This window comes from Phoxinus phoxinus (assembly GCF_949152265.1).
Source record: "Phoxinus phoxinus genome assembly, chromosome: 10".
In the NCBI taxonomy this organism is placed as follows: Eukaryota; Metazoa; Chordata; class Actinopteri; order Cypriniformes; family Leuciscidae; genus Phoxinus; species Phoxinus phoxinus.
The window spans coordinates 3,117,096-3,141,037 of NC_136885.1; the positions used below are offsets into that span (position 1 = coordinate 3,117,096).

General features: G+C 38.2%; 1 protein-coding gene across 1 annotated transcript in view; it reads left to right on the plus strand.

Moving 5' to 3' along the window:
- Positions 1-17,830: 17,830 nt before the first annotated feature.
- The window catches only part of grik3 (glutamate ionotropic receptor kainate type subunit 3), a 149,745-nt gene continuing 143,633 nt past the window's right edge, over positions 17,831-23,942 (plus strand). The window contains exon 1 of the mRNA XM_079625500.1: positions 17,831-18,178. Within this exon, the coding sequence (XP_079481626.1) occupies positions 18,079-18,178 (100 nt within the window). The 5' untranslated portion in view covers positions 17,831-18,078. The remainder of the gene's footprint in view (positions 18,179-23,942) is intronic.

The window sequence follows — 23,942 nt, forward strand, 5'->3', positions numbered from 1 at the left end:
CCAAACTTCTGACAATTCATCAAATGTTGTAGATTATCTGAATTAGCAAAATAAGTCTTAAATAACTCATAAGCCCTATTCGTACAGTAAGTGCTTCTCATGGGGTCGTGAGGTATTTTCGTCATGTACAGGCTAGTCTGTGATTTTATCATCCAAATCCAGAATGTCAGTGTTTTTTCTCCCACCACCGGCGTAAAAATCCTCAAAATCGTCTGAATTACGACTGTTTTTAGAAGAACACCAAGATCGGTATATGAATGGGTGAATGTGAGGCAAAATTTAAAGTGCTAAAATAAAATTTAAAACGCTATATAAATGCAGTCCATTTACCATTACTGAAATCCTGGAAAGTATTCACAAGAACAATATTTCATCACCGCTTCACCTCAGCGAACAAACAGAAGAAAGAGAAAATAGCACGTAAACATTTGAAATGGGACGTTATTGTGGCAGCAATGTATGATGCAATTGTAAAATATGTAGGCTATTATCTATTATGCACAATATTAAAAATAAAAACAAAGCAGCTTTACTTTTACCTCATGTAAATAAGAGGCTAGATTAACTTGTTTCCACTAATTTCCATATTTTTTAAATTACATCCTTTTCAGATAAAATGCAAGACAGAAAACCATTTTGAATATACATGTCAAGAATCCTATTTTTAAAAATGATATTTAAATAACAAAATAAGAAATAGAACATTATTTTCCAATTATTAAATTAAATACAAATTTATTCATATTATTCAAAGCTTATGGATTTTATTTACAGCACAACCATGCGATGACCACGTGAGCGGCGGGTTTGTTGGTTCGTGAGATTATAAAACTCGCTCCACCGTCAATAAATCGACATCTGAACGCATGAGTTTTATCACTGAGGTGACATGCTAATTTACTTTTACTGACGTCCACATTTACCAATTACCGTCCGAATATAAATATATAATATAGGGCATTAGTTTGATGGATTGTTTGTGGAGGTCAAGATCCCACAGATGCGTGTTTTTTACAGACATACATGTGGATGCTTGTTTCAAACTGCAAAGTTGTTACTGTTTTATATATTGAGATTTTATACAATTCATCATTTATAAATGTGTTATCATGATAAAAAGTGTAATCACAATAAATCAATACAATATTATTTCGGATTGCATGCTTCTAATCTAAGGGGTTTGTTGTGCTTTTAATTCTGGAAAATTGTGATGCATGTATGTAATTACTACAATTATTGGGAATATTGAACATCATGAGATATAATGACACAGATGGAGCAGGTTATGACAGAGCGGGATATACAGCGCAGAGGCTCTTACACACAACTGTTATCTCTTAATCCACTGTATGAATGGATTTGATCATGTATTAGTCTAATACTTAATTAACAGCCTGAACTCTGTTACATATCTAAGTATGAGATCTTACACACTTCAACTCTGCCAGGGTGTTCATCGGTGTGATTGAAAGTGGTTAGAAACAAAAGACTGTTTTTCCTTTTACGCACATTACGGACAAACAGTTGTGTGTGTTATAACCTCATTATAACCACAGTGCTTTTAGACTTCCTTTGTGAATTATTGTGTTGCCATTCTGAATGCAGTCAGCTCTATTTTTATGTGTAAAGCCTGAGAGGTTTTGAATCTCATGCTGTTGAACATCAGAACGTAAACAGACTTGAAGGTGCATTGCTTCCTGATGAAATATCACATTACAATCAAAACAAAAGCACAATTTTTGTGTCTGCATTGCATTAATATGCATTAAATACTCCCTAGATCATCTCTTCAGAAGCATTTCCAGTATGTTTGCTATTTAAATTTACCATCAACCCACAATGAAACCCACATTGAAACCCATTTTAATTCTATAATGTGAAAAAACAAAAACAAAAAAAAAAACAGGAAGTTTCATATCTTGCATTAGAAGATACAAAAAAATGTATTTAGAAGAAATTTTTTTTTTTTTTATGAAAGAGTTAACAATTCACAGTGACACTTTACATTAAGGCTCCCTTTGTAAAGGGTTTATAAAGGTGTTCATTCATGACTAATATCTCATTTATAAGTAGTTATAATTGCATGAAAAGGTGCACCCTACATTACATCAATAACTGAACATTAACATCAGTATTAATTAATATGGTAACTCATGCATTGCCCTAACTGTCCTGTGTTGCTGTAGCAAATCCAAAAGGAGAAATGCACGATGCAGAATTAACTATAAATTCGAAAATATATAGCGATACACAACACAACGAACACAAGTTCAACACGAGACGATGAACAGAGTTGAACTCAAGGCTTAATGCACTTTGAACTAACCTGAAGAAACTACATCATATTACTAACATTAACACCTGGTAACACTTTATTTTGATGGTCCACTTTACTACTAACTATGTAACTTTGCAACTCCATGTCAACTAACTCACATTTGAGTATTAGTAGACTGTTCGCGTTAGTGTTAGAATAAGTTAGACATGTATCAAAGTTATTTGTAGGTTATGCTTTAGTTATTAGTGCTGTTATGCTTTTTCACTTTTTCAACTTTAGTTAGTGTGTATTGTTGCTGTTTGAACATAAACAAGATCTGCAGGTTACAAAGCACAGAGTAAACACATGTTGTTTATGTGTCTATGTGGTGTTTTTAATCTGCTTTAACACACACCATGTGTGAGTTCATAAGTGGACAGCATTGCTGAGTATTTTCTGCTTAAAACTGCAGTGAACCAAAGACAGTCTCAAACACACGGTTTGAAATCGCTGGTGTTTCTGACGTCACACACTACCTTGTAACCAATCAGATCAACGTGTGATCGTCAACCTGTGGATCTCTGAGCTGAGTGAGTGGAGGCGGGGCTCATTTGCATATTCATAGAACCACGCATACTAAATGAGGCAAGGGTGTCGAGTTACATTCAAGATATTTTAAGGCATGAATAATTTTTTTCATGAAAAAATCTGTCATTTTGGTGATTGAAGGGATACAATTATTGACTTCAGGGGGACTTTAACAGAATCCACTTTCCAAGAACTACAACTAACGACTCATTTGGAATATTACACAACTGTTAAATTAGATAAAATATAAATATTTAGGTGCTTTCATGTCATTTTGTTCTTTTTACCCCTAGAAACCTGGAAATATCCTCACCGTGAGTATATCGGGGACTTGTGCTTCTACTCGGGTTTCACAGCCACATGATGGAGTATAATCCCAGACTAATGTCCAAACATTGAGGGATCCATAGGAGTGTCGCTGGTGTATCCCATCACCCGGTGTCCGTCGAGTCAACGCCGTGAGCTCCTTCCTCTCACAGGGCTATTGATTTATTCTCTACAACTGCACTTGTTCACATTACATCAGCCTCATTGATACGGTTTCATCCTGATAAACAGAGGCCAGTCTCTTAACAATCTTTCAGTCCTCTCACTGAATTCCTGAAGCCGGGATGAATCGGAGCTCTCCTGATGCCGGCTGGGAAGGGCCAGCGCTGAGGCTAACACTAAGATCAATGTGGGAATTAGGACGATTCCTCATGTGCTGGCTTGCACACATCAGTTTGCCTTGAGTGCTGCGATACGAGGCCACAGTCCACGTCTAATCTGTCAGCATTGGGTAAAGTGGCGACACTGCTCTCGTAAACCATAGGTGAGTAAATAGACACTTAATCATCTGTGTGTGTCTGCTAACGCTGCAAGGACATTAGAGCAACAGGAGAGACAGTGGTGTAGTGCACTAAAGCCGACGCTGAACGGAGGAAACTCTGGAGCGGACACAAATGTGTATGTTTCTGGCAAAATACAAATAGATGACCTCGTTCAAAGCACAGACAGGTCCAGGTCCAGGTGAGTGAATCACACAGATACATGTCCAGTTCATATTTCACTCCAGAATCAAAACGAACCAAACCTATTTTCTAAGATTTTTTTCTTAAAATGTTTGACTTTTATTTTATTTTAAATAGTGATATAACTTTCATACGGAAGAGGATTAGGGCCAAGCAATAATAAAATAATAAAACCATCTCGAGATTAAAGTCATTATGATGTGAGATTAAACTCGTTAAATTTCAAGAAAAAAAGTCGAAATACAATCTTGAGAATAAACTCATTACATTTCGAGAATAAAGTCGTTAAATTTCGAGAAAAAAGTCTAAATACAATCTTGAGAATTAACTCAATGGTTACTTCGTAAAAACCTTTGCATTGCTGCCAGAATACCATTTTCGGTACCCATGTCCGCACGGATCCTCTCGGGACACCCTCCTATGCCAGTCTGGCCCGAGAGGCCAGTAACTGCTTTTATGAAGTAACTGGCTATTACTTTCGGATGTTGGTTGTGTACGCCTCCATCCACAGAATGTAACGACTGTAACCATCTATACAGCCATTAATGACAATGCCGTACGGTTTTAATTTATCATAGCTGCCCATATGCCAGAGTGCATTATTTGTGCCAGCGCAAGTGTACTGGCGTCTTCTCAAGCGTCTCCTTCGTCGAAATTCCACACGTTTGTTTCGAGTTTTCTCTCAAAATTTAACGAGTTTTTTCTCGAAACACAATGACTTTATTCTCGAAATGTAATGAGTTTATTCTCAAGATTGTATTTCGACTTTTTTTCTCAAAATTGAATGAGTTTAATCTCGCATTATAATGACTTTAATCTCGAGATGGTTTTATTTTTTTATTAACTAATAACTAATCCTCTTCCATACTTTCACGATACTTACACTGTAATAAAAATAAAAAGGTAGCAGATGTGGTTGGAAGATTTTGTTTTAGTTTACAGATTGAGATTAATTTACAGTAAAAAAAAAAAAAAAAATCATTATCATATATACTTAAACTGTACCATAATGCAAGATTTAAAATACAAGATGTACAGAAATCCTTAAAGAAGAAGGAGGAGGAGGTGGAGGAGAAGTAGAAAACTAAGAATAAACATTTATTAAAATGGAAAGCCATCAAATTTGAGCTGGGAATGTCAGTTTACATTTTACACTGTATATTATAAGATTTGTCTGATTTTATTTTTATTTTTACTTCCAAAAACGGTACATTTAAGAGTATGTAACTGTTAAATTACATAAAATGTCCCATTAGATCTGTTACAGTTCTATATAGAGTAAGGAAATTAACCAATTAACATGTTTTTACTGTAGGATTTTTATAGTCTGTTATTCTAATATTAGTCTAATTATTCTTTACACTACTGTAGCTCCTGAAATCTCATCATTGTACTTTGTAATTCTCATTCTCCCATTGGGTGAATTCAGATTGATGGGACATTTTCCAAGGCATCTCAGTGGCAAATATGGTCCCAGTAACTTTAATTCCCCCCTGTGTGTGTGTGTGTGTGTGTGTGTGTGTGTGTGTGTGTGTGTGTGTGTGTGTGTGTGTGTGTGTGTGTGTGTGTGTGTGTGCTTTGTTTATGTGATTTATGAGGACACAAAATTGTATAATGACATGTGTATTACACTGGTATTACAACTTAAATGTGGTTTATGAGGACATTTCATGAGTCCTCATAATTCAAATAGCTTAAAAAAAACATGTAAAAATGCAGAAAGTTTCCTGTGATTGGCAGGATTAGGGATAGGGGGATGAATATACAGTTTGTACGGTATAAAAACCATTATGCCAATGGAATGTCCTCACAAGTATAGCAAAACAAACAAATAACTGAATCAGAATAAGTTCCTCTTGCAGCATCTCTTCTCTTCTCTGATGATGTGGGCGGGGCTATAACCTGTCACTCACATGAGATCAGCCAATAGCAACCCACCACCATCCAACCAGCCAATCAACTCCCCACAGACAAAATCAAGCCCCGCCCACTTGTTCTTGTTCCAGAAGCGATTCTCTCGGATATCCCGCATAATAGGGAAGAAAAGATGAGCGCAACTTCCGTTTCATGCCGACTTTAAGGTACAATGCATTGACATACAGTAGATGCATCTGTGATTGTGCTTCTGATTGCTTAGATGCATATTTTCCAAATTGCGTGACAAAAACTTTTGGTGCTTTTTCTACTTTGTTTTTCAGATATTATTTCAAGTAAACTTCTGTTAGAGTTGACTGAAAGTACTCTCTATTATTTAAAAGACGGGGAAACACAAAAAGCTCAGTGCAGTAAAGCAATTATTCTTTCAAAAGCAGGACAGGGAATGACACTCTATTCACAGCCACATTAAACATAAGAGACTGGCTCATTTTAGTCTTTTCTTGTAGAGAGGCATTCTATTCTGACATTATCTTCAGTTGGGTGGAGAAGTCTTTTATATTTTCTAAAGGAGCAAATGAAAATCAATGAGAAAAATGTTTCACTATAGACTCTTTTTGTATGCTCAATACGAGTTCCACTGTTTCTCCAAACAATTATGAACAAACTCACAAGTTTGCAGCCGTATCTCCCGCTAGCCGATGACAGGGCAGGAGTTCATGCAGAAACTTCAGGACACCTATCAAGCATTGATCGCTTCTCTGTTCGGCTGCAGTCGCTCGAGAACGAAAAGACGCCTGCTGATCAATCCGGTCAAATAAGTGGAACTCGTCAGTGTCTCCGAGAGTCGAGAGCCGTCTGAACTATTAGCTAGGACGTACTGTGATTATCATCAACCATACAGACCGGAAAACACACGCACACACGCGCACACACGCACACACACACACACACACACACACACACACACACACACACACACACACACACACACACACACACACACACACACACACACACACACACACACACACACACACTGTATGCTGTAAAGTGTAATTTATTCCTGTGATCAAATCTGAATTTCCAGTGTCACATGATCCTTCAGAAATCATTCTAATATGCTGATTTTCTTCTTATTATCAATGTTGAGAACAGTTGTGGTGCTTCATATTGTTGTGGAAACTGTGATACATTTTGTTTAGGAATCATTTTTGAATAGAAAGGTCCAAAGAGCAATTGCCACTTGTTTTATTTGAGATATAATTCTATTAAAAATGTTAAAACAATTTACTCTATTTGTTTTATCAATTTAATGCATTATTGCATTGAATTGCAGTATATACAAATAAAATAGAACAAATCAAGTGACATTTCTTTGTTGTCTTGAAATAAAAGAGGTCAGTGTTATATGTAAACATGTTATCCAACTTATTTTTCACATTACTTGAATGTGTCGAGACTTATTTTAGCGGTACAGAAATGTTCCGTTATGATGCTTGATATTGCAAACTGTTACTTGTTATCACATTATATTAATACACATATTCATTTATTATCGTAACCATAAACACACTAGTACAGCATAAATAAATAAGCTTGAAGATAGACATTAGTATTATTTAATTTTCAGCACATAATGTTCCAGCATCTCTCATCCGGAATATAATCTCTCATCCGGACTATAACCGCTCCCAGTCCAGCAGATATTGATGTCCACCTAACATCAAGAAATCGTCGTACCGTGTAGACGGGCAACCTTTCGCTAAGTCTAGACGGCAGGGCAGAGGTCTGGGACCCAATAACGGGCTTAATCTTGAGCCCCTTTCACACAGAGATTCTGGAAAATACACGGATAATGTGTACCGGGATCGTTTGATTTTGGTTCATTCACAATGCCAGTGATTTTCCGGGACGTCATGATGTGTTGTAGAAAGGCCAGTCTAATCTTCCGCTACCGCTCTGTCCATTGTAGTCGTGCACTTTGGTGGATGTTTTTACGCAGCGTCTTAAGTTTACTAACGATCTCAAGAAACCACGCTCAAGCATTGTTTCCCAGATTCGGCCGTACACTAACATACCGTTTCACAAAGCTGGTGAACGATCTCCGCTTCAGCGCGGATAGTAAGGAGCTCCTGGTGTCATTTTTTTCGTTCTTTCTTTGTTTATTACGAACACTCTTTGTTGTTGATGAACTTTCTTCTAAGAGCAACAAAATACCTTTGGTCATTGGTCCTGGCTTTTGTTCACACAGTTCCGGGACTGATCCCGGCAATGTTACTAGATCCCCATCCCGGCATTAATCCCGGCATCAATCCCAGGACGTGTTTACGTTTGCACAGAAGGCACTCTAGCAATTGTAGGGCAATTTCCCAGGATCAACACACTGTGTGAAAGGGGCTTTGGAGACATGATACACTGGGTAAATCTCATTAAACTGAGGGGGTAATTCGAGTCAAACCGTCACCGGGTTAAGCACCTTGGTTGCTACATATGGTCAAATTTGGGTACCAGTTTAAATGATAAATACGTGATCTAAAAAGATAGCCGCTGTATCCCTCGCTGTAGGCAATTAGGGGAGGAGGGTGAAATGAACCGCCTTTGAGAACCTGTCCACCACAGTGAGGACCACGGTATTGTCACTAGACGGGATAGGCCTGTGACAACGTCCATGGCTATGTGTGACCAGGGTCTCGAAGGGATTGACAGGGGCCGGAGTAGCCCTGCAGAGGGTCGATTCAAGCCCTTACCCCCCGCGCATACCAGACAGGCCGATACGAACTCTCGAGCGTCCCGCACCACCGACAGCCACCAGAACCGCTGCTTGATTAACAACACGTCCGAGCCGCTCCCGGGTGGCAAGCTAGGCTGCTTTTTAGGCCGTGTATCGCCGCACGGACCTTGTACTCCACTCCGCAGGTTACCGCCGTGACCACCAGGGTCGGGTTGCACCAGCCGTTCGTAAGTTCTTTCTTAAATTGGAACGTAAAGTCCACACTAGAGGCTTTGTAACTACTAGCTAATTTGTAACTAACTCTGTACTTTATTCCATTGCACCATTTGTTCGTAAGGCAGAACGTAGCTAGTATGTAAACTCTCCGTAAAGTAATGCGTAGTTGCATAACATGACGTTTAGCCTCGATGATCCAGCAGCCTTCAAATACGAGAGCAGAAGTTGTTTAAATGCTGGGAATTTCAGTCTCTCCTTCATTCTGACTTCTTTTGCCTCACTTAACTAACAGTACAAATATGTTTCCATTAAATAGGACCCTTAATCATAAATAACATAAGTGTTTTTATATGTAAATAATAATTTAAGTTTATATATTTTTTTATATAATTTAAGTTTATATATTTTTTTAAGTTTATAAATATATATTTATACTGCAAGTATTATAGAACTAAGGGGTACTTATTCTACTATTATGATACAATAATCTTACATTTGGGAGCAATTTAGCAAGAACATACACTGCATACTTTTTTTTTAAATAATGGTGAACCAATAGGCTACATACTGTATAGGCTTTTTAAAATTACAGGGTACATATCTATGCATTTATAAAGTAATATTTTTAACAAAGGTTAACTGAAAACGGAAACTATTGCAACTTTTGCTTAAATATTGGGGAAAGATACTCTTGTTTCATGTAGTGGTGTTTGTTACCCTCTTGTTCCATGTAGTTGCAGGGTAAGTACAATACAAATACATACACAATCTAATATCACTGACTCGGAAAGCTTTATTTATTATACAAGCAGCACTTACCCTGTAACCACATGGAACAAGATATATATTTTAAAAAATGCAATAGTTTTAACTTTACTTGCCTTGTAACATGGAAGCCCAAACAAAGATATGTACCCTGTAATTTTAAAACGCCCATACAGTATGTATTGGTACACAATTATTACAAAAAGGTACGCAGTGTATGTTCTTGCTAAATTGCTCCGAGATGTAAGACTGTTGTATCATAATAGTAGAATACCCCTTAATTCTATAATACTTACAGTATAAATATTGTTTTAAATTCTCCTGGTTGTTACCCCTTAATTCCCCAAACTTTACATATTGGTCCATTATACTTACAGTACATGCAAGTACTTCTTAGGTACACTATAATTACATAAAGTTCCGCTGTAAATTTGTCTTAATTACACAGTGCTTTTCTGGGCTGTAATCTAAAGCGTTACCAAATAGCCTTGCTACAAACTCCTCGTCTGTGGGTCCTGAGCACAATATTACAAGCAGGTAAGTCACAGAAACAAAACACTTAATGGTAGCACAGAACATTAAACATCCACGCGGCATGAATAGTTATTAACTGACAACAAGAGGGTAGACAGTGGGAATATATAGAGTAAAGGGGAAGAGCGGCGGGTCTGGGAGATCAGCTCGTGATTGTGTGCACAGCGCTACAAGGCAACGCCAATTGCTCAAATCACGGGATGCCAAAAATGACAGGACCATAACAACACAACAGAGGTGAACCGGTGACACAGCCTGGCCCGTGACAGTAATAATGAAGTAGGACATCCCAAAACTCAAAATAAGTTGTTTTATAAAACGGTTAGTTTTCACACGCTCCACCCAACGGTTCTATGTATCACTACACAACACCCCTAGCAACCGCTCTTAGCAACACAAACACAAGTTTGATCTCATCGATATTGTTCATTGAAGCTATAGTAGAGTATGAGATCGAGTGAGCGAGTGTTCCTGCATTTACAGTAGATATAGCATTCTCCTTCAGGTCAGTCCTATATATTTATAATAAAAAAAAATAGTTTGAATGTCCGCTGCAATATCTTGTCCTTTTAACAGTGAAGGGTTTTCCCGTGCCTATAGTCATCTGTCAGTGTCGTCTTCCTTCTCCGTGATCACAAGTTTGAGTCCTTTCACTGTAAAAGTCTTCTCTACCGACTGACTCACTCATAAACACAGTCTTTGCCGCCATCTATTGGAGAAATAATGTATGTAACTTCTGTTGCTGGGGGACTATTTTTTCCAGCGGAAGGAAGGCTTTTAGTGATTTTACTTCATGAAAGTTGCATAAATACATATTTTTCGGCTTTAATAGTTGTATTGTGTGGTAACTGTTTTATAAAAGCAATAAGGTACTCGAGGCAAGTGCTGTATCGTGAATAAGTCACGGCTGACTCCGCTTCACTTCGAGCCAAACAACGCACTTCAGCCGTGACTTATTCACCATACAGCACAGCCTCGAGTACCTTATTGCTTACGTACATATAATTACACAAGAGTAACATATGGACAACGTTCAACAAACATTGTGCTTTTCCAACTACATAGGCACAGCACCAGAAAACAACAAGCTATTGAATTTTAAGGGCTATAGATAAAGCGCATTAAATAAATGATCACTTGTTTTTTTTTGTTAAATTAAAACTGATTTTGTGATATGACCCTTTTAAACCAGTTTTATAATTACATGTTTTAGAAGCTCGGCTCTCTATCACTGATAAATGGCAGAAGTTATTGTTAAAGGACGTTATTACAACTAGGGCCAAAATAATGCACCATAGACTATTAAATGGGTATACGCGCTATAAATGATAATTTCTTCTCCATAATTGTTTTACTGTAGTCACAAATATGACAGAACATTATTATCTGCTCTCTCACGCGAGACAGAAATCACATCCATCGAGGAGAGCTAAATGATGATAATGGCACATTCCTCCTCTTGCGATGTCTGGCGTCCGCCTGCCAAAATCCCTGATCAGAACCATTGATCAGCTCCATTTATCGCTCAGGCTAATGGACAGTCCCGAGACCGAGGGACCCGGCTCCTTCGCACAACATTTTGTTTGCCAAAGCAGTGTACGTTCTGTATTTCTGAAAGTGGCAGTCAATGAATCTTGATAATGTGCGAGCATTGGGCGCATAACTCACATTGATAGCCCTTATATTGTGCCAGGCAGTTGTAAATCTGGAGACATGAATATGCATTGACAGTGAACCCCAGTGCAGTGGCAGCAGATATGTCGTTGCAGTGATACAAGCAGTTTGACGGCGTCTTAAAAAAAAACACACGCTTGAGGTCATTCAAGATTTCTACAAAGTTAAAAGCACAAATTATAGCAAATGGACTTTTAATTCCCCATTCACATCAGATGTGCCTTACAGCAGTGTATTGCTCATTCATCATGTTTTCTAGATCGCAGTGCCAAATTCATGCATTCACATCTTCACATTTGGTCGAGTAGCACTTCCTACGATGTTTTGTCCCATTCGTTTGTGATCACTGAAAAATCTGTCATCTATCTGTCCTTAAGTCAATCTAGACTTGAATTACTTTTTCCAGTGGAACACAAAGGTAATGTCGGAGCTGCTCTTTTCCATATTACTGTAAAAAAGGTAGCACTTTATTTCGATAGTCCAATTGACCCCTTTGACAGGTGATCTGACCAATCATACTTCGCCATCCGCCATTTTGTCCAACAAAGCAGTCAGGAGAGTTAGTGGATTAACATGGGAGGATTTGAGCTTGAGAAGCGGAGTGTACTGACGCCTTTCCGCGGTTAAAACAACATTCCTTCTGATGTTCATTCATGTTTATTTGATGCTATAAATGAACTAGAAGAGATGATCGGTTCACGAGCGGCTTTAACTGAGGCGACACAGCGATCTGTCACACACATTAAAGAGCCACAAAACGCTATTTATTGTTTCAATTTCTTTAAAAAATTACCAAATTTGAAAGGTGAGACTTTGTTTAATATGTTTAATATCAAAAGTAACCGAAAAGTAAGCTGGTCTGTCCTGTCTGTCAGTGTGTTGTCACTGTCCTCTCTGCTCCACGATGTGTTTTTCACTGCGTGAGAACATGATGCTGCGTGAGAGAGGCGTAGCTTGTCGGACATAGCGACAGTAACTAAGGGAGGCGGGTCTTTGTGAACGGTCAATTGAACATTCTACTGACTATAAGTAACTTTGCAACAACATGTCAACTAGGGTTAAGGTTAGAATAAGTCGACATGTTGTTACAAAGTTACTTATAGTCAGTATAATGTTGGTCGGAGCGCATCAAAACAGCAGATATGAAGCAGACCGTCTACTAATACTCTACTGACTGCTACTTGACATGCAGTTTCAAAGTTACTGATAGTAGAATGTCTAAAATGGACAATGGAAAAAGTGTTATAAAGAAAAAGAAAACCGACTAGTTTGCATCTTATATAAATAACTAATTAGGGCCAGATTTACTAACAGCTTGCAACAGCGCAAACCCTCTTTTGGTGTTAAAACACGACTGTCAGGATTTACTAAAGACACGCAATGAAACATTAGCGCTGAAAAGGCATGGACGGTTATTTTTGCGGCTGACCTTATTGCATTTGTAGAAGTTTCCCCTTCAGACGCAACATTTATGGGAGGAGAGTATTTAAATGGTTTACTAAGGTTTGCTCTAGTTCATTTACTGGTATTTCCACCATTATAACCGCTAAAAAAAAGCACGTCTTAAAGCAGACGCTGATTTGAATGTTGTGTTGGTCATTATGGAAACGATCCGGCTGTGTCTGTGAACTTTAGTTTGCATGTTGTCAGTAGATCAACAGAACTTTCCACTCATCTGCGCTTTTATAGGATTGTGCTCTCACGCTAACTTGCCCTGTTGTGTAAATCTGGCCCATAATGGCCTATTAGCATAAGCCAGCAATGCAACTGTTGCCTCTTTTAAAAAGGTTTCTCATCAAATTCCTCCAAGGTAAATCACGCAAGCTATGTTACTGTACATACATTATTGTTAATGGTCACCAGTCGTCCCATTTGTGTCATTCTCTTCTTTGTATTTCTTTCCTAAGAAATTTTAGCGAAAACAAATGAGACAAAGTTTGTACTTAAGATGAAATCTCTTGAGAAAGAGCATCCACACGTTCCTCTGGGATTGTGTGTCGGGAGACGCTCTGTTGTTATGATCAGTCTGGTTTCTCTCGACAGATGGCCACACCAGTGCACTCTGCACTATAAAACACTGAACACGTACTATTAGAGATGCTGCACGTCAGTAATGAACTGCTCATGTCACAGAAGGGAATAAACACACTTATTCAGGTTTACTACTCGCTGGTATTGTAGGTATTCAGCCCTGAAACCATCATGATTCACCTGTGGCGAGCGGCTGACGGCATCACATAAAACATGAGAAATGGAAAGACAGATAAGCACAATGAGCGGTTATGTGGGCCTAATGTACTCACTGACACAGATCAAGTGGCGCAAATAAAGAGCGTAAGTGCCGTTCTCTGTCAACAGCTTCTTCCCTTGTAGCCGCGCTATCGTTCTCCATCATTTTAATGGTTTGCCGTATTTCTTCATTCCACCGGGCAGTCACCTAGAATTAATCTTTGTCTCGGAGAACAAGCTGATTAGCTTGAGGATGCAGACGCCTGTGTAAAACCTTTGTTTCGAGGCTCGTAGGTCACGTTCACACAGCCTGTGATTGGGACTGACAACCGTATTTGACTTTTAAATCATCCTGTTGAAAAGCTCACGGTTGTGGCTTTATTGTGTGTATGAATAAGAAAAGTCAATCTCCTTCTCTATTCCGCATATCCATTAACCATGTATGCATAATGACAGAGAGTAAAGTTAATATCAAAAATACTGATCATAATAACACAAGGAATCTTACCACAAATAAATAATACAATGTTTTTTTAACTCTTTCCCCGCCAGCGTTTTCGGAAATAATATTGCCTTCCAGCACCAGCATTTTTGATCATTTTCACACATTTCATGTCCCCCAGAAAATGTTGTTGTATAAATATCAGAACATGCAATATGTCAAAGGAAAGAACAGCCTCTGCTTTAAAAAAACATCAACAACCCTGTTTTATTCTAGCGTCATGCATTGTTTTTTTTATCAACACTTGAATGTGGGAAAGTTTAAAGCGACATTTTGAGCTAAAAGCTGAGAATATCATGTTTTTACCAAAGACTAAATCCAGATCAGATTCAGAACGATGAATAAAACACAGATGGAGTCGATCGAGTCCATCAACACCCTAAAGCTTCACAGTCCTGTAACTCGTCCTGTACATTCAGTAACATTGGGCAGATTTGGTGTATATGCTGTTTAATGTTGATGATCGCGTTATTTCACATATGCATATGATTACATATGATATCGCTTGATTCTGCTTCTTCATCACATGTGTTTTGATCAGGAGATTCTGCACTCTTTCAGAAGATGTGTAATAGCGCCCCCTATCACATAACAGTGAAAACACGGAAAGCCTGAAGTGACGGGGAAAGAGTTAATGAACATGAGCAGGTCAGGGACAGATGTAAACTCAGGTCTACGTACTATTGATTTAAGATTTTAGCCATTCATTATATAAAAAGCACTCTTATGCCTGAAAGTAATATATATATATATATATATATATATATATATATATATATATAATATAATTTAAGAAAAGTAATTACATTAATTTAGCCTTAATTAATAGACAGTCTAATCACAAACAGTTTCATACACAACTTTTTGATCATATTAAGCTGTCAGGTAGTTGCTCACAGTGTGTTTGTGTATTTTCAATAATCGTTTGTATTCTGTTTATAATATAGATGGTGGATTTCCCAGAAGTCCCTGCGTGACCTTGTGAGGGCTTTTAGTTTATTTATGTTAAGTTATTTTTAAATGTATTTGCTTTAGGTTGCTTTATATCATTTAGCTCTTGCTTATTGTGTTTTGTTTTAGTAATTTGCATTCGTCAGTCTAATAGTACTTTATGTTGATGCAGCTTAATCGTGTCCTATTATAATTACATATTTGTTTTCACCGGTACGCAATTTAAAAGTCATTTAGATAGACTGGGTGAAGTCGAGCTAAGTCACAATATTAAATCCTTTTTTTTTTTTTTGTTAAGGCATATATGAACTATACTAATAGACATTAAACAGGTATTTCAGTGCATGGGTCATTGGTGTAATAAACCGCACTAGCCTCAGGTTACACACGACCCATGTTATCACTGCAGAACACCACCGCAATTATCAAGACCGTCATTTAATCAAGTCTTTATGAAACCAAAATGAAGTTGACACAGTGAACAGTGCTACAAGAGGAGTTTTTAAATGCCTACTCTGAGTAAATATTAGCTTGACTCTTGAGAGCAAACTCAAGCATGGATCAGTGAGTGAGTATTATCATCTGCCCTGCTCACACTGCCAGAAAACCCCCTTTACATCACAACGCTCATGGTACAGTAATTATATAACACTAATGAACAACAAGCACTTAAAGCATAATGTGACCCTGCACCACAAACCAGTCTGGAGTCGCACGGGTGTATCTGTGGCAATAGCCAACACAAATTTTGCCATTTTTCTTTTATGCCAAAAATCATTAGGATATTAAGTAAAGATCATGTTCTATGAAGATATTTAGTAAATTTCCTACCGTAAATATATAAAACATGTATTTTTGTAAGTGTATGCAGCACAATCGTGAACATAAATGCACAACTTTAAAGCAGATTTTCTCAATGTTTAAATTTTTTATAGATTTTCAATAGTTGTATCCTAACACCTATAACTATACATCAATGGACAGCTTATGTATTCAGCTTAAGATGATGTATAAATCTCCTTTTCAAAATATTGACCCCTGTGACTGGTTTTGTGGTCCAACTGTTTAGACTCATTTCCACACTGCATTAGAACACTGTGACTGGGAAATTAATAGGATTTTGGTATTATTTACTTCATTCGTATTAAATCGGATCAAATGTTTTGGAACTAATATCACAAAATTCATCGAATAATAAGACTGAAGGTTTCTGCTCTTGTTTTCCTCCAAAAAAAAGTCACTTCCTGGAGGATGATGTCATTAACTTGCTATTGTCAGTTAAAGGGACACTATCCACCTTATTTCCCAACAAGTACGGCGTTTTTTGTGAATGTGCAAGACTTCCGATTTATTAGCCGCTAAATGATGAGAAGAATATATCAAAGTGCAGTAAACTGAAAAACTGTTTGCACTACAAATCAGCGTGTTTATAATTAAGACACTATTGAAATAATATGGTAAGAAATCCCAGTTTGCAATAACAAGCTGTTTTGTAAAGCTACGAATAACTGGAAGCGAATGACACCGGAAGCCAGACACATTAAAATGGCCGCGCTCGCCTGAAAAATAATGTGGATAAAAGTAAAGCAGAAGGAATGTGAGGAGAGGGAAACATTGTTGTCAATTAAAACTATATCCACAAACAATCTCTGTATCATTTCTATTAGGAAAAGTAAAATAGACAAACAATTAAGATATTTATTTATTTATTTATTCATTTTAGGAACAGGAAAAATAAAGAAGCCCTTTAAATATTTCTAATAAATTTAAAGTTTTTCATTTTAGATATATTAAAAATGGCAGAAAATAAATTAGCAAAATTACTTAAAATTAAACCAAGTTTCACTTCATTGTGATATTATGATGAAATTCAATGAATACGATTGCCATCTTTAAAAGCAGTGGATTTATTATTTAGAGTTCAAAGTATGACCACTAATAATCATGTCATTATTTTATTTAACAACAGTCAGAAAAGCCAGTAGCTCAATTAAAAAAAGAAAGAAACCCGTTTGTGTGAAGATGTCAGTGATGTCAGATCCACATTATCCGCGTGATGGGAGCATTTTCCAAACAGCATCTTGTGCTTCAATGAAGCAATGAATGGAAATATGAGGAGTCAACATGGGCAACATATGTGTGCCATATAGTGCAGAATCTGAATTATTTCTCCTTACACTTACATCATGCATCTGCACATTTTGTTTAACATTTCAGAAATCCTAAAACTTTGCATCCAAGTCTAAATTAAAAAGCTATGTTTTTAACGTGACCCCACACCATTGAACCCAAGACCAAGTATTAGACGTCGGTCGATGCGTTTCTGCGCAGTTCTGCCAGCACGCGATACGCGAACAGCGCGACGCGGCCGGTGTAACGCGCAGCGCAGCGTAGTCCCCATCCACACTGACGCGGGACTCCAGCCCGGTTGTTGCGGCATCAGCGGTAGGAGGAGATACAGGGATACAGGGATTCAGAGGGATACAGGGACTCCTGCAGGCAGATTTCAGCAGCTCACACTCGCAGGTGGATCCCGAGCTCCGTCTGAGACCCGAGCGCGCGCGCACTCACGCACTCAAATTAATGAATACAATCATTAATACAGCGAGCTCGTGTTCAAACCAACTACAATGAGAGCAAATCTGTCGCAGTCAGTCCAATCCTCATATGACTCCCAGCCATTTAAAATTTGATGAGCAGTTTTTTGGAGAGCTCCTTGGATTGATCCCAGTGTTTTCCAGTCATGAAGAACAGGAGGGAATATGTGGAATACTGGAGCGCGATCATAGTGGGTCTCTTCTGGATTCACAGCTCTTTCGGGATGCCCCATGTCATACGGATAGGTAAGAGAATGCGTAACGGACACGGACTCTTGATCTGACTGATCGAATGTTTTTATGAGTGTTTAAAGTGCTTGGTTGGGTCGATCTGGTGTTAGTTTGCCGTTCGTACTCAAAAAAGTGAAATAAATGTCATGTACGGACTGTTTAAGCGCTAGAAATATAGATGCGCGTGCGTCTTCGGAACAGATGGTGCTGCATTGATTTCGTGATTTCACAGACATATGGAGAGAAACATGTTAACTGTTGAAAATTTAGCACGTGGAATTAGTGACATTTGGCGAGAACAGTGGCATTGCGGTGTTTCTGGTAAATGCACAAGTTCCCAGTCTTAACAGGTGAGCTAGGAAACATTGCGCTGAAGTTTGCCTGGAAACCTCAGCTTTACGCACCGCGTCGCCGGACTGAAGGTCCTCGCTAATACACTGAGAAATAGTGCACTCATGCAACCTGACAACCAGAGATTTTTCTCCGTCTGAGAAGCTGAAATATGTGAGGCGCGTGGAGACAGGAGCCCAATAAAGATCAATACAGGTTTGTCTGAAGGCAGATCACTTTTGACAAGTGGTTCGATGCAATGCAGAAAAATGGCTCTAAATGTCATTATGAGACATTAACATGTCCAAGCACAGCCTCCAACTTCCCCAACACATACAGAGAGAGTGGCACATCCATGCAGTTACAATTGAACAGTTATACACACAGAATGGCTTTATTTGAATTATTTTTAGTTGCATTTTACATTTAATCCCATTATAGTTTGGCACTACATGTAAGTGAACTAAATTTTTTTTCTCTTCCTCTGAAGGAATCACTGCGATGTTAAAATCCCTGTGGATTTTAATTCTTCTTAATAAGACCTGGTTATTTGTGAAGGTTTCGAGGAGTGTGTTTGGTCCACGTTCTGCTTCTCTCGACTCGACGGATGTGATGGATGACTCTGGCTGTGACTTCAGTGACATTGTACTGGAGATTTGTGATTTTTGACAGCTCAGATCTCTGTCTTTTCACGGCAGTGTAAACGGAAATGTTTTCTCAACAGCTGCTTTAATATTTCAACGGCACATTTGAAATGAAAAACAATGTGGCAGGTTGAGTCAAATCTGCTTTGAGACATGTACTAATATCCTCAAGCTGGCAGATAAAGAACCGATCAGTGTGTAGAGTACTTCTAAAGCTGTAAATATGATCATATGCATGACTTCGTGGCAGTGCATATATGTGCATTTTTCTCCCACCGTGATTTGTGCAGCAAAATAAACTAACAAGCAATAGCCGACATTTCACCGTCTGGTTAACTATAGACCCGATGTAGTCCGGCTGTGAGTAACACACTCTTAGCCAAAATAACCTTACATTTGGTTACGTGTCGTTTTTCCCAGAATATCTTGCAAGATGAATGATATTCCATCATGTAAGCAAAGTCAACAGTGATTACAATGTGTTTGGTTTCATTTCTGCACTCATTTCATTTCTTTGTGATCTAATTGATGACTATAGTCTATGGGATATGGTTTAGACTTCTATTAAATCTTCACTGACAGCCCAAATGTGGCCTTGTTTTTTTTAGCCTAGACTGTGTGTGGACGCTATTAGACGTCTTCTACGCTGGGTAAATGTGTGTAAAGGCATTGGTGGATCCAGCAGAGGGCTTTCTGTTGTTTGCCCGTCGTAAGCATGGACATGCACTCGAGAGGCTCGTGTCCGAAGAGAGCGGCGGATCCGTGTGCTGGTTTAAGTGTTCAGCACGGGCTGTGTAATGGTGGGCATCCACAGCAGACGTGCCTCCATTGATTTCACTGTTTTTACAACGCACTTCTCCGAGGCCAGATGGTCGATCAAACTCACTCCGCGAGACTGTAAATGTCGAGGGGAAGAGCGTTTCTGCTGTTATTAGCTGGTTTGCCCTCCTGCTATGAACCTGGAGCGGGATCCGCTGTGGAAAAGGACAATGCGGTGTCTCGCCACAGTATTACAGCGTTGGCTTGTGGTGGAGCCGTAGGATTTAGTGAACTCTAAGTATTCAGATCTATGTTGTTTGGAAGGGATTTAGCGATCGGCATGGTTTGTTTGGCATGGCAAAAGCTGTGATCCTGTTGAGAGATACTGAGAAGCCTGGAGTAAAACATGTATAATGCGGAAGAATTGCAAACTGGTGAATACTGTACATTGACACACATGTGCTTTAAGGTCTGACATGACCTCAGCAGGGCCACATGTTATCCTTCATTACGCCACATGACAGTCGTCCAATCACTGCAGATCCAGAAACAGCCTTTGAGGTCAAACTCAATGGGTTTCCAATACCCAGCTTGACTTTTTAGTGTAGTTTGGATTCAGTGCTGTCACTCAATCCTTTCAATATCGTCCAGGGCAGCTGCGGCCTATCCGAATCTCTCCAGTCCTGGCAGCGGACGCTCTGGATCGCATCCAAATGTCACTGCAGAGTAGTGCATATGTCTTGAAAAATAATGATGATCTCTCGAGAGATTTGGGCTTTTTTTGAATCCTAATTTTAAAGAATTTGTCTTGTATTGTGTGACCTTCAGAAAGGGCCAATTTAAATGAGACTTTTCCAACATTTTGGTATACGTTTTTATAAATGTAGAGTCTATTGGGTTTTTGCTTGTGCATTTAAGCTGTCTCATCTGTTGTTCAAGAATATGATTAATGGTTTAAATGTAATGTCTTTAAATGAGAGAATCAGCGCCAACGAAAGATTTATTGAAAAATCAATGGCTTTATCTACCTAAGAGTTACAGTGCTTCATTATGACCAGTTAATCAATCTCACACAGTTATGTGTCACTTTTATTTTGTGCCTTTCTCCTCCTAGAGAAACTGTTTCACATTCATATATATATATAATGTAACATAAAGCTGTGGTTCATATGGTAACAGCTATATATATATATATATATATACTACAGTATATATAGCTGTTATGAACTGCAGCTTTAGGTTACCTTTTTTTTATTGAAACAAAAAATACTAAAAGCCATTTTTGGCTGTTTCATACTTAGACTCTTGCACTAGGCTAATTTAAAACACAAATGGGCTTCAAATCCACATCATGTGTTCACACACACACACACACACACACACGCACGCACAAACACACATAGAATGATGCTTCATATAACAGTATCTCTGCACTTTTCTAATTTTTTTTATTTTTAATTAAAATGCTCTTCACATTAAAAGCACATGATAGTTTGTGAGGCTTGTGTTGTGTCCCCTAAACGTGTTTCACGTGCGGTGAATTCCCGCGTGACAAAAGAGCAGGAGGAAGAGATAAATTTCTAAACAAGCTGACAACAAGAATTGTGTCGTCGGTATAAGATGGCCATCAGTTGCAGGCTGAAAATGAATTTTTAATATTTTGTGCAAATTGAATCTATAAGCTGTCGTGGGCGAGCTAGAACTCAACACGGAGAGACCAGAGGTCGATGTGCGCGCGCGTGAATCGCGAGGCGGTGCGCGGAGGGGTTCGAGCCGCGTGCACGAGCACAATGTCACACACACACACATACCGAACTGCATGTGGTTTGTACACACGCACACAGCTGTGTGGTTTCACTGAAGCTGTTGTACATTTACGGAGTCAGCACACTTCTGGCCTGCCGATTAGCTTCAGTGCCGGTAATGAGAGCGAGCAGATGTCGGGTTTGTTTGCATGAAACCCTGAATCAAATGCTCCATACTCTCTGCTCTCAAATCAGTGTCACTCTGTTATTCTGAAGCTGAGATCTACTTAAAGACCGACTACACACACACACATGCACGCACACACACACTCGCACGGTTTCGCATAAATTCAATAGCTACACAAAAGATTTGTAACGAAAGGGAACCAAATGGTGCATATAGTGACACATCATGTGGCATGATTTGATTATGTTAATGCCGCAGAAAATCTCCTTTACATGAGTTTGAAACTTAATCTGAAAATGTACGCATTGTGTAGAGCATAATTGCCAGGGTATGAAAGGACCCGAAGCGTTGATAATCAAGCATTTTGAAAAGCACATGGATTGATCCTTACAAGCTTTCTTATCACACTTCTATTTAAAGTAAAAAAAAATCGAATAAATGTCAACCTCTGAAATGACTTTCCTTCTTGACTGTCACTTAGTCCGTGCAGGCTTTTGGTTATATCAGAAATGGGCAAATAGCTATTATTTTATGCTAATGTTATAGGTAATGCAGTCTTTTTAAAATCATAGCAATAATAAGGTGAAGTGTGTCATTTGTACTCTGCCAGCATCGTAATCGCATTCAACAGGTTTGACTTTTTCAAACAGATTTCTGCAGTCTCACCCAGACTCACGCCAGCTCACGAATCGAATGGCTTCCCCTGATATTGAGCTGGAGAAGAGAAAGATATCAACATTAAAACATACGTCAGGTTTAAAGTCGCAATGAACGGGAGTAGCGATACATCTTTTCTTCTATATTGTGACGTAAATATATAGGTGACAGGTTACAGATTACTGAAAACATAGGACGGGGACTTCATGGATTGTTGATTGGATTTTCCATTCAGGATCTTCCATTTCATCAGGAATCATGAAGCTAAAGAAAACACAAACTGTCGAGAAACGCCAACGCCTCGCAGCGGAGTGATGCTGGTCATTTTAATAGGTTTAAGTATATTTTTAAGTACGCTTATGTAGAACACATACTAATATCATACTTGTAGTACTGTATAAGTGTTTTTAATTTCAGTATTGCGGCTAAATTGGCCCCAATATTTTTAGCGTATACAAATATTCTTTTAAGTATTCTTTAAGTGAAACAGAAGTAAACTTCGAGTACACAACTAGTTAGTGTTTTGTTTGTACTGCAACTAAGTGAAATTATAGGTAGTTTACTAGTTAAATAGTTGTAGCACATTGTTTAGTTCATGAAAGTACTCTGCTCTCAGTAAACTAGTAGTTTTATACTGCAATCATACTTGTAAGTTTTCTTAAAGTGAACCTAACATCACATAAATCACATACTGAGAATTAAGAACATATCTGTTATCTTTACAAATCAATATGTTCTCAATCAAAAGAGTAAACACAACAAGTCAAGTATACTTAGAATACTTGTATATTTTTAAGTATACAGTATCTTAATCAAAAGACTAAGTGTAGGCCAATTATACTTAGACGTTCCTGACAGTGTGCAGTAACTCAAGTATACTTAAGTGTAATTTTAAGTATATTTCTGAGAAGTACGTTAATTTCTGTTTTGAGTTTAAAAGTAGGGGTAAGCGGGGCACACACTAATGCGGGGCTAGTTGTCACACACTTGTTTTAAATACTTCCACACATGCTAGCATGACGAACTTTTAGTGTGTTTACTAGTTGCCATACAGTATCAACACTATATAGAGAAGAAATTGTGCCAAAATTCAGAAATCTTTGGAAGATATCACTGAATATATATTTAACCATAGCAAAAGTACATTTCTTATGATAATTTTTTATCTCTGTTTTCATAATCATTTAATGTTTCGCCAACCAGCAGAAACACTCGCTGGGTTTATATCCCAGTTGTGCAGGCGGGACATGTTGTCACACTGCGTTACAACGAGCCCCTATTAGAACTATTCTAGTCTATTCTATTCTATTCTATTTTATTATATTATATTATATTCTGTACTTTTATGAATTCTATTGAGAAACCATGAAAAGAGGTGAATAAAGACTGAGAGACGATGTTCTGAAATTATTAATTATTATTATGTTTTGAACTATGCTGTATTGCTGTGTTTTGCC